Source organism: Verticillium alfalfae, genomic scaffold (assembly GCF_000150825.1).
Source record: "Verticillium alfalfae VaMs.102 supercont1.8 genomic scaffold, whole genome shotgun sequence".
In the NCBI taxonomy this organism is placed as follows: Eukaryota; Fungi; Ascomycota; class Sordariomycetes; order Glomerellales; family Plectosphaerellaceae; genus Verticillium; species Verticillium alfalfae.
Window position 1 is genome coordinate 2,402 of NW_003315031.1, and position 10,588 is coordinate 12,989.

The window sequence follows — 10,588 nt, forward strand, 5'->3', positions numbered from 1 at the left end:
AAAGTCTGTGAGCGGGCAGATCATCATGCTTTCAGCCTCTCTGATTGCTCGATGCCGATAATTCGCGACACCATGAACTTACGGCTTCCATTGCAAAACACCAAATTCCTTCCTGAGTACCTGTATACAACAGCTAAACTGACTTAAGACACCAGTGAATATGACTACAGCCCTCAACGCCGAAGGACACTACATAAAGCAAAGGAGGGTATGTTCATAGCTTCGCCCGCCCTGCTTCTATTTCACCCCACGCAGTCATATCAATCTTGCTGAATCTATCACCATTGAGCCAGTAGACATTGTCTGGTTGATCTTCGGACGGATTCCAGGAGAGGCCTTTCAACGCCCCAGTAGACTTCTTAAAGGTAGCAGTTGTCTCAATCCTAGCAATGGTTGTCAGCATGAAATCCAACAATCGGGTGCGGTGTGTCTCACGAAGCGCGAAACCGAACAAGCCTCGGCATCTGGTAAAGGGCAAGACCGCTGGCTCGGAGGTCGCTGTAGAGAGACTTCACAAACTCGGATTCTTGAGAAGGATCATTCAAGGTGATCGAGGCCGCTCCAGCCTGGCCGTCATATCTTCACGAATTAGCAAATGTCATCAGGTATTGGCCTACTTTACTCACCCGGGGAGCTTCACGGCGTAAACAGAAGTGTCTTGGACACCCTCAAGCTTGCCAATGTGCTCACGAACCTCGCTGGCGCTGACATTTTCGCCACGCCACCTAAACGTGTCGCCAGAGCGGTCGTGAAAGCGTACCCAACCTGTACTTTGTCTTACAAGCAAGTCTCCAGTCCTCTGGAAGACATCACCCTTTTCAAAGACGTTGGAAATCAGCTTCAGATCCGTGGCCGCCTTGTCGCCGTGGTAGTCATTGAGGAAATCCATTGACCGCACGCGACCAATGGCCTCGCCAGGCTCATCGGCCTCGGCTCGTACGCAGAATCCGGTCTTGGGGTCCCTGTAAGGCTCCTCGGTGGTGGCATCATACTTGACGAGGAAGGTGTCGTCTTCGGCGTATAGCTTGAGAGGCCCAGCGAAGCCAACCATGCCCGCGGCTGCGGGTTGTGCGTGCCACGTTATCAAACTTGGCGATGCCTTCAGTTGAGCGATAAATCTCCCGAATCTCAGGGATGCCGAATCGTTTCGTGAACTGCAACCAGACATCTCGATGCAGCCCGTTGCCCATGGCTGTAACGCATTTATGCGCTCGGTCGCAAGGGGATTCGGGAGCTGCGATCAGGTACCTGCACAGCTCTCCGACGTAGAGCATCCGGGTGGCGCCGCATTCGACAAGCTGTGCTGAGAAACGCGAAGCTGAGAACTTGCGTGAAAGACAAAAAGAGGCAGAAAGGCCAGTACTGTAGTAAATCCCAGTGAAAAGAGCTGTGGCATGAAATAGGGGAAGACAGGAAAAGGTGCGGAGGGGAAGGTATGTCTTTGGGTTCTTCAGATCGACAGTGGCTGGGGTCGAAACAAGAACGAGCAAGAAGTTCTTTACAGCCACAGCCTTTGGCTTTCCGCTTGTACCAGAGGTATAAACCAAGGCGCCTACGTCTTTGAGAACACGTTTCGGGCGAAGGACAGTGTCGTCCTTGATTGCCGCAAGATCTTCATACCTCAGTTGCGTGATATCTGACGCGGTGCAGATGTCCGGTGATAGTTGTAGTGGCGGAAAGGAGGAAAGATTGAGAGAGAAAACAACGGATGGCGTGCCCTCACCCTTGAGGTCTGCGATTGCCGGCGCGACGTCTGGCGTGCATACTAGGATTTTCGCGTTCGCAATCTTAAGACAATGTTGAAGCGTCTGGTCTAGGTCATGTCAGCTCTTAATCCGCGTCCAGGTCACCGTGGCTGCAAGTATCTGATTTGCACGTACTCTGAAGGGCAGTGTTAATCAACGCTGGCACAGCCCCAAGTTTGGATGTTGCGACTATGGTAAATACCATCTCAGGAGAGTTGGTAGCAAAAACTGCGACGACATCCCCGTTGGAAACTCCCTGGCGATGGAAAATAGCTGCCAATTTGCTTGCCTCTGCAGAGAATCATGTCAGCTATCGCGGACGGCCGATTGATCGCGACAAGACTCACCAGCGAGAACCTCTCCATAGGTCCAGGTGCGGCCCTCAAACCAAAGAGCCTCTGCCCGCTGGTCTGCCAGCTCGAACATGTGGAAAACAGACACATCATTACCCAATGTATCGACTCGCTTCTGGAATCGCTTTCGGAATGACTTTTCGGCGAGCAATTGGTTAATGTCGTAGGAAACCCCATATCGACTATTGGCGTACAGAGCGCCGACCACAGTCGCTGCCGCAGCAGAGGCCGCAATCGCGACCTTCTCCGCGGGGACTCGTAATGCAGGAGGCATGACGCTGATGTTGGTAATGTGAATGAAGGATGGGTGGGTGTGAGATGTTGCGGAAGCTGTGTTCGAGATGCATATTTGTTGGTCCATTGGCCAATTGAAATACAAAGTGCTACGATCCCCAGATCTGACAAGCTCGGCAAATCTAGGATGAAGATGCCGAAGTTCGGTCTCCTTTGTGGGGCCTACCGAGCCCGGACCGTCGGGATGCTGCACGGCAACGTGTCGGCAAATTACGACGGCACCCACAGCCTTATTTATCAGCTTCATGTCCCTGAGGAATTAGTTGATTCGCAACTCTGAGAATCATCGTCGAACCACAATGTCTACAGCAGCTCAACGAATTCAAGGCCTGACAGCGCAGCTCCCAGGAGGTGCGGACCGGGCGGCACTGGCACGGCTCCAGGCCAAGGATCCGAAGGATGTGGTCAGTGTATCAGAGATCTGACGATCACGACTCATTCTCACTTCATCAGGTTATCACACTCGCAGTCCGAACGCCCTTGACCAAAGCCAAGAAAGGAAAGCTCAAGGATACTCCGCTGGAAGGTCTCTTGGTATCTGTCCTGCAGGTATGTATCGGCTTTTAAATCTTCGGACGCTACTAACAATTGCAGAGCACGGTAAAGAAATCCGGAATCGACCCAAAACTGGTCGAGGAAATTGTACTGGGTAATGTTCTCCACAAGGACGCGCCATACACTTTGCGCGCATCAGGTTTCGCTGCTGGATTTCCCGCGACGACAGCCGTTTCCCACGTCAGTCGCTGGTGTTCATCCGGCCTCCTTGCGGTTGAGTCCGTCGCTCAAAAGGTTGCGCTGGGCAGCATTGACATTGGAATCGCTGTCGGTGCCGAGAGCATGAGTATCAATCCTGATAATGGCGCTCCCAAGTTTCCTGATGAGTTCATGGCCAATCCTCTCGTTGAGGACGCGACCCGCTTGATGCCTTGGACGTCAGAGAATGTTGCACGAGACTTCAACATCAGCAGAGAAAGACAAGATGAGTATGCGGCGGCTTCGTTCCAGAAGGCTGAGGCTGCCCAGAATGCTGGATTTATGGAAGATGAAATTGTGCCTGTCACCACAAGCTGGAAGGACCCCAAGACGGGTGAAATCCAGCAAGTGACGGTAGACAAGGATGACGGCATCCGCGCCGGCACGACAAAGGAGGGTCTTTCCAAGATTCGATCGGCCTTCCCTCAGTGGCCTCCCGCAACGACCACAGGCGGTAACGCCTCGCAGATTACCGACGGAGCTGCCGCGGTATTGATCATGCGCCGCGAAGTTGCTGAGAGACTCCAGCAGCCAATTCTCGGCAAGTTTGTTTTGTCCACGGTGGTCGGGGTCGAGCCCCGTGTCATGGGCGTGGGGCCCGCGTATGCGATTCCCAAGCTCCTAGGCAAAGTTGGGCTTTCAAAGGAAGCCGTTGATATCTTCGAGATCAACGAGGCTTTCGCGTCCATGGTAGGCTCCTCACATCTTCGTTGTGGCTGAAACACTTCTAATGGTGTTGCCAAACACAGTTGGTCTACTGCACCGAGACACTTCAGCTTGATCCCGCTCGACTCAACCCCCGCGGCGGAGCAATGTATGTTGTGCTTTCCAATCTCAACGGCGGCTCGTTAACATGGCTATAGCGCCTTTGGCCATCCGCTTGGCTGCACCGGTGCCCGTCAGATAGTGACAGCACTGTCGGAGCTCAGACGTACTGGTGGCAAGATCGCCGTGACGTCTATGTGCGTCGGGACTGTGAGTGTTACCCCAGATCTCCTACAGCAAGGTTTTAGACTAATTGGGGTCCCAGGGATTGGGAATGGCCAGCCTGTTGGTGTCAGAGCAATGAAATCAGGAGCGATGAAATGCGGGGAGATGGAACACGAGTGTATCATAGGTACCTAGATGGTCAGCACAATCGAGCAGTGAATCAGCACATCAATGTCGACTTTCGTGACGCGGCGGGGAAGCCGTAGCCGCTGTCAATTGCCGATGTGAGGAATCAGTAATCCCGCTAAGGGTGTGAGGCGTGTTTCCCCGAGTGTTCCAGGCACTAGAATGGCACGCCTGCTCCTCCACGATCCCCAGTGTTGCTAGCCCTCCACACCCTCCTTAGTTTACTACCCCAGACCTAATGAGTGGGGTTGCGAAGCCCACCTGAGCATGAATATACGCTACCCTAGGCTCTACCCATGCATCTTAGGCCCACACACGACTGCCGACCGGCCGGATAGGTCTGGAGCTTCGCCCAAATAATGCCCGCATGTGGGGAGCAACCATCCCCCCTCCCCCTAGAGTCTCCATGTTGTCCCATTTAATGACCACAGGCGCGCCAGCGTCGCCACCGTCACCAGTGGAGGCTCAATCAATCAACCCCTTCTCCCCAGCTTTCCATTTGACAACAGCGATGTCTTCTGCACAACCCACCGAAGCCGACAATCGTCCCAAGAAGACACGCACACGGGCTTCCAAGGCCTGCTTGGTCTGTCGTCAGCGCAAAGTCAGGTGCAATGTCGCCCTGACCGGCAGCCCATGCTCTAATTGTCGGCTCGACCACGAGACCTGCGTGGTTCCGGAGCGGTCGAATCGAAGGTGAGCAGACGCCTGCCATTGAGCACTGCATCCATTAACCAATATGCTTCGCAGATGGTCGCGCGAGTCGAACTACTCATCATCTACGGCAGCTCTTCTTGAGCAACACCGTTCCAATCTGCGAAAACCTCGAAATAGGCGCCCAGATGGGGCTACAAACTTTGACATGCCACGAAGCCCCAGACCCGACATCCAGCAGCACACGGGAGTTTCAGAAACACACATAGTCTTGACTCGACCTCCTCTCGCCGGCAACAGATACTGCACCCCGAGATGACGGACCACCTCCAAGAGACCGAGATGAGCCTTCGCCATGGCACGAGTTTCGGCACAGCGAACGTGCATTCACCACGACGGTGCCCATATCCGCATATCCGTTCCTCACAGTTTCCAACCTGCATCGCCTCCCCCCGGAGGACATCAATTTTCTGGAGCTCAAGAAATGTCTAAGAGTGCCATCTCGTGTGTATCTTGATGAAATCCTTCAGCAGTACTTTCGCTATGTGCATCCGTTCTTTCCCTTGGTCAACGAATCATCCTTTTGGGACATGTATCACGGCGTCGACTCGGGGAAATCCCCGGAACGGTTCTCCTTGCTCGTGCTCCAAGCGATGCTCTTTACTGCCTGCAGCTTCGTTTCCGCCAACACACTTGAGCAGCTGGGCTATAGTTCTGTTCGTGCTGCTCGCAGGATCATGTATGGGCGGGCGAAGATGCTTTACGACTTCGAGACAGAGAAATCTCAACTTCACATGGCCCAGGCTGCACTGCTGTTATCATACTGGACACCGCCATTCGAAGAAGCGGCAATCAAACCCAATACAGGCTGGCTACGGGCGGCCATCGAGAACGCAAGATCAGTCAGGGCTCATCAGTGGAACTTCAACCCGGCTAAGCCCGGTCCGTCAAGCGAGGTCCAGATGTCTCTGAGGAAGCTTTGGGTCTGTTGTATCATTCGAGCTGGAACCTTGGCAATCTCGTCACGGCGGTCCTGTCAGAGTCTCGGCCTCGACTCCAACACAACCTTCTCGTTGACATTCGACGACTTCAAAGACGAGATTCACGATTCGAGGGTATACGATCCCCGGACGAAGAAGCAACTCGTTGTGGCTTTCCTGGGCTTGGCCGAAATGTGCGCCCAGGTTGTGGCTATGTCTGCACTGCTATTCCCCTTCGACAACAGCGACGCCGGTTCTAAAAGACAAATTGGATTGGTTGAAGAGAACAGCAAGATTTCGTTGAGCAAAAAAACACTGGATCGATGGCACGGGAAGACAGTCGAATGTCTCAGTGATCCGTTCAATCAATCCCGCGACCATCCATCCATCGCCTTGTTCACAAACCTGCAACACATTTATTACTTGTCAGTCCTCCTTCCTACCCCATTGCATCCGTGCGCCAACCTAACATCTTGTAGCTCTGCAAGAATTGCCTTTGCCAATCGGTTGATGCTATCGTGCTACGATAATGAAGGCGCAGTCCCGCGCGATGTCATGCATCTTCGAGAAGAAGTGCAAGAGTCAACTGTCTCCATAGGGAAGTGTCTGGCAACTCTAACCGAGCTCAACCTAGATCGCTATCTCCCTGTCAGCGTGTAAGTGACATGTACAGACTGCTGCAAATCGCTCGTCACTGACCCTTTCAGTGTCCCGTGTATTGCATTGCCCCTGGCACTGAACAGCAACACGACCCCAACAAGCCCTAAAGCTCGCATCTTCTCCGAAGCCATGAAGACGTATAGCCGCCTCTATGAAGGTGTCGATGGTCTTGCGAGGGCGATTCGAGTCATCGTTAACCAAGAACGAGATTCGCAGTTGGCGGAATCCTCCGAGATCTCCACAACCACCACCTTGGTTGACCGTACGGATGCGTTCCAGTCAGGATGTTACATGAGACTGGCTCTGACGATCGACCTGAGTCTCTCCCGGGGTAACCTCCCCGATGAAGCAGACCTGCCTGTTACGATTCGAAGTTCTTCCAGTCCAGAGAGCTTGGGACAGCCCGCTACAGTACGTCCGCTGCCAGACTCGTGTACTGGAGGCTCGCCGAAGTCCGATATGGACTCATCTGTATCTGACGGCAACACACCCCGGGCTCAACCAACCACGAATGAGTGGCTCGATCCCAACATTTCTCTCCCACCACTCAGCCAAACGGACGAAGAAGATGGTTTGTGGCATCTTGCCGAACTTTCTCCCGGTAAGACAGATTATGACATGCTAGAGAGTATCATCTGGTCGGGCCTTGATGATTCAATGTTCTCATGATAGTCGGCGGGCAGGCGCTAGGATTGGTTTTCTGTTGCTCGTCTCGATCCAATGGGTGCCTAAGGCTGGACTGAGAAGTAGTAAAGCTCAGCCACTTAGATACGGTCCGGCTCGTAAGGAATGATTGAACAAATTACTCATTACCGTGTATACAACTCAAGTTCCTGCCACGACAATAAGTGGAGCTATGATAGGCCTACAAAGTCTCGGACAAATTCTCATGACCCAAGCATTGTCCTGTAGGTCGTCCAAGTAGTTTGAACCGTCAAAAGTCCTCTCCCATGTGGCCATATAGGTCATTTCACACCTCATGATTCCGATATCACATGCTATTCATGGAGGAAACGGGAGTGCGCTAATCTGTGGTCCACCCCTTACGAACTTTAACCATCCTCCACAGCTTATGGTTACAGAATTTACAAACGGGCCGCGATGGCCCGATCAAGTGTAACAGCACCACCACTGATAGCATTCTTTCCCGTCTCAAGGACAACAACTTGGAAAATTACCTTGCCGTTTTCCAACCACATCTCAGTCCTGAGTGTCTGACCCGGGAGGACAGGGCTGGTGAACTTGCCCTTGAGGTTCTTGAAAGAACCGTATTTCTGGAACAAGTGCTTTCCGGCCACACCAAGCGAACATAAGCCGTGCAAAATAGGCGTTGGGAAGCCTCCTTTTGCGCTGAAGTCTGGATCAATGTGAAGAGGGTTCAGGTCACCATTGAGTCGGTACAATGCAGCTTGACCCTCTGACGTCTTTTCTTCCACCACGTAGTCTGGTGCTCTGGGGGGAGGTGCGTTTTTAGCCGTAGCTGGGCCTCGATCACGGAGCTGAGCGTCTCCACCGAAACCACCGCCCTTGCGGACAAGTACTGTCGTTTCGTTGTAGAAGATCTCATTGCCGTTTTCGTCGACAGTTGTGAAGCCTTGGACAACCAGTACATCCTTGCCCTTATCGACTACTTGCACCAGCTTCGGGTACGTTGAGAGGATTCCCGAAAGGGGAATCGGAGAACGAATCTCAAGAAATTGATCCACGTGAAGAAGCAATCTCAGGTCGTACTTGGACATGATATCATCCATCTTGTAATGCGCTTCGGCGTGAAGAAAGGGATGAGTCCAAAACTGGCAAGGGGGTAAAATCCTTGTGTCCTTCAAATACGAGTGGAAGCTCGGTATGCTTAGAGCCGACGGAGAGTGCATACAAGACGAGATCGCGTTGTGTGTATACAAATTTTGAAGCCTTGGAAGCAGTGCTCTGTGCTGTGCGAATATTGGCGAGAATCACGTCGCCAGAGTTCAGCTAATCACCTTAGTAAGATTTCAAACGGTGTCGCGCAGATTTCATACCTTTGGTGCTCCATCTTGTTGGTTAAATAAAGCAATATTCGCCTCGATGGTTGTGGGATAGGACTTCGACGAGTCTGTGAGGCTTGAAATCAGGTTCGCTGCCTCATCCAAGCTCTTGACCTCTTTGGATTGCCCCTTGAGGACCTCCCAGCGAGTGTTTCCGAACCACCCGCTTCCCGCTTCAAACACTCCTCCAGAGATGCTTGGCGCTGTGACGTGGCTGGCTAGTGCGGAAACAATCGGTGCCACATGGGCTGGCTGGAAGAGCTTTGATACTTCGTCGCTGAGAATGGTCTTGGTCATGTTGGTGCCTGCATTCGGGGCAATGACATTAACCAGGATGTTGTGCTTTGCGCCCTCGAGGGCCAGAGCGCGCGTAAGACCAATGATGGCGGATTTCTGCAGTCTAAAGATTAAAGAGACTCAAGAACAGCTGAAGGATATAACTTACTGCAGCAGCATAGTTGGCCTGGCCAAACTGCCCGTAGATACCGGTCACGCTAGTTGTGTTGACGACTCGTCCATAGCCTTGCTTCACGAAGTGAGGCCAGGCAGCTCGTATGTTCTTGTAAGTTCCTCCTAGGTGGACCGAGAGTACTGGGTCCCATAGCGTGTCTGACATGTTGTGGAAAGCCTTGTCTCTCAGAATACCAGCATTGTTTACAACAACGTCGATTCTTCCAAAGGCACGGATAGTGGCGTCCACATTTCTTTTGCCATCTTCAGCCGAACCAATGACTGATGCCGCTTTGCCACCCAAGTCTCGAATCTCCTCCAAGACAGCCGATGGATCAGCGATATCGTTGACCATGACAGATGCGCCAAGAGACGCGAAATGAAGGGCATACGCTCGACCGAGGCTATTGAATGGTTAGGGAAAGGGATGCAGAGGGCACTAGATCACGTACCCTGAACCAGCGCCGGTGATCAAAACGACTCGACCCTTGAAAGAAATTGGATCTGTGCTTTCATTCGGCGGCAACTGCGCCCCCTTTTTCTGAAGATCCAGAAAGTCCCGTGGACCGGACGCATAGTCGGGCTTATCAAAGTTGGTCACTTGCTTCCAGTTCTTCAGCAACACTGCAGGAGTCATCGTATCGTCTGCATGTAACAGCAAGCCACCCGACCGCTGCCAACGAAGTCGAGCCACCTGTTTGTCGCTGATCTGGAAGCACGTGCCGCTTTCTTTCTTGTTCTTTTCATGAACCAGGAAAGCCACAACGGAAGCTGACTGATCGAAGTTCGGCGCAGCGGAACCGGGTGTGGTTATCGGTATGACTACATTGACGAGGATGTTCTTCTTCAAGCCTTCCTTGGCGAGGGTGTAACTGTATCCGACTTGCGAATGTGTAGCTGCTGCATGACGAATGATTATCAGTGCCCAAGTTCCGCGCCTGGTCAAGGAAGCATCACAAACCTGCAGAAACTACTTGACCTGACGATCCGTGCAATCCTACGAGGGACGAAACGTTGATTATGCGACCGAAGCTTTGGTTCCGGAAGTGCTTCCATGCTGCATTCGTGGTCTGAACATGGTCAGCCAACGCTTAATGACCTGCATTCCTGGGTACTTACCAAAAAGTTCCCTTTGATATGAAGCTCTGTTTCGGCAGACCACTCGGCGTCGTCCAGATGCTCAAAGCTCTTCGACTGCGCAGCGGAGCCAGCAGCATTTATCAGAATGTGCAGTCCTCCGAAGCTCTGTACTGCGGTCTCAACAATCTTCCCACCGTCAAGGATGCTGTCGGTGTTGATAATGGCTTTGCCGCCGGTTTTTTTGATGGCTTCCGCCACGGCTACAAGGCTCTGTCGAAAGTCAGACATTACCCTGTGCTAATCTTCGATTCCGCATCATCTTACCTTGTCATCGCCAAATTGATCGTTGATCACAACAGAAGCTCCTGTAGAAAGATTGTCATGAACAGGGTCATCACGTCTCTCAAAGAATGTTACTGACCTCTGCTGCCCAGCAGCTCTGCACAGGCACGGCCGAGTCTGTGAAGTGTCAGTCAACA

At 52.6% G+C, this 10,588-nt stretch overlaps 5 protein-coding genes across 5 annotated transcripts in view; 2 read left to right on the forward strand and 3 right to left on the reverse strand.

Annotated features, from left to right (window-relative positions):
- Nucleotides 1–622: 622 nt before the first annotated feature.
- Nucleotides 623–2,372, reverse strand: VDBG_06414 (long-chain fatty acid transport protein; the record flags this gene model as incomplete). Its single annotated transcript, XM_003002806.1, has 3 exons — nt 623–1,192; nt 1,503–1,765; nt 2,093–2,372. The coding sequence occupies 3 exons, from the start codon at nt 2,370–2,372 to the stop codon at nt 623–625; spliced, it is 1,113 nt and encodes a 370-aa protein (XP_003002852.1).
- Nucleotides 2,373–2,691: 319 nt separating this feature from the next.
- VDBG_06415 (3-ketoacyl-CoA thiolase) lies at nt 2,692–4,214 on the forward strand (the record flags this gene model as incomplete). Its single annotated transcript, XM_003002807.1, has 6 exons — nt 2,692–2,796; nt 2,846–2,941; nt 2,987–3,835; nt 3,895–3,959; nt 4,009–4,120; nt 4,176–4,214. 6 exons carry the CDS (start codon nt 2,692–2,694, stop codon nt 4,212–4,214), a joined length of 1,266 nt encoding a protein of 421 aa, XP_003002853.1.
- Nucleotides 4,215–5,475: 1,261 nt separating this feature from the next.
- Nucleotides 5,476–7,292, forward strand: VDBG_06416 (conserved hypothetical protein; the record flags this gene model as incomplete). The annotated part of the gene is made up of 3 exons (XM_003002808.1): nt 5,476–6,320; nt 6,375–6,551; nt 6,603–7,292. 3 exons carry the CDS (start codon nt 5,506–5,508, stop codon nt 7,222–7,224), a joined length of 1,614 nt encoding a protein of 537 aa, XP_003002854.1.
- A 348-nt stretch (nt 7,293–7,640) lies between these two features.
- Nucleotides 7,641–8,294, reverse strand: VDBG_06417 (peroxisomal multifunctional enzyme; the record flags this gene model as incomplete). Its single annotated transcript, XM_003002809.1, has 1 exon — nt 7,641–8,294. One exon carries the CDS (start codon nt 8,292–8,294, stop codon nt 7,641–7,643), a length of 654 nt encoding a protein of 217 aa, XP_003002855.1.
- A 4-nt stretch (nt 8,295–8,298) lies between these two features.
- The window catches only part of VDBG_06418 (peroxisomal hydratase-dehydrogenase-epimerase), a gene marked incomplete at both ends in the record, with an annotated part of 2,639 nt that continues 349 nt past the window's right edge, over nt 8,299–10,588 (reverse strand). The window contains 8 exons of the mRNA XM_003002810.1: nt 8,299–8,526; nt 8,574–8,972; nt 9,025–9,433; nt 9,482–9,929; nt 9,991–10,099; nt 10,149–10,379; nt 10,434–10,474; nt 10,531–10,548. Coding sequence (XP_003002856.1) covers nt 8,299–8,526; nt 8,574–8,972; nt 9,025–9,433; nt 9,482–9,929; nt 9,991–10,099; nt 10,149–10,379; nt 10,434–10,474; nt 10,531–10,548 — 1,883 coding nt within the window. The remainder of the gene's footprint in view (nt 8,527–8,573; nt 8,973–9,024; nt 9,434–9,481; nt 9,930–9,990; nt 10,100–10,148; nt 10,380–10,433; nt 10,475–10,530; nt 10,549–10,588) is intronic.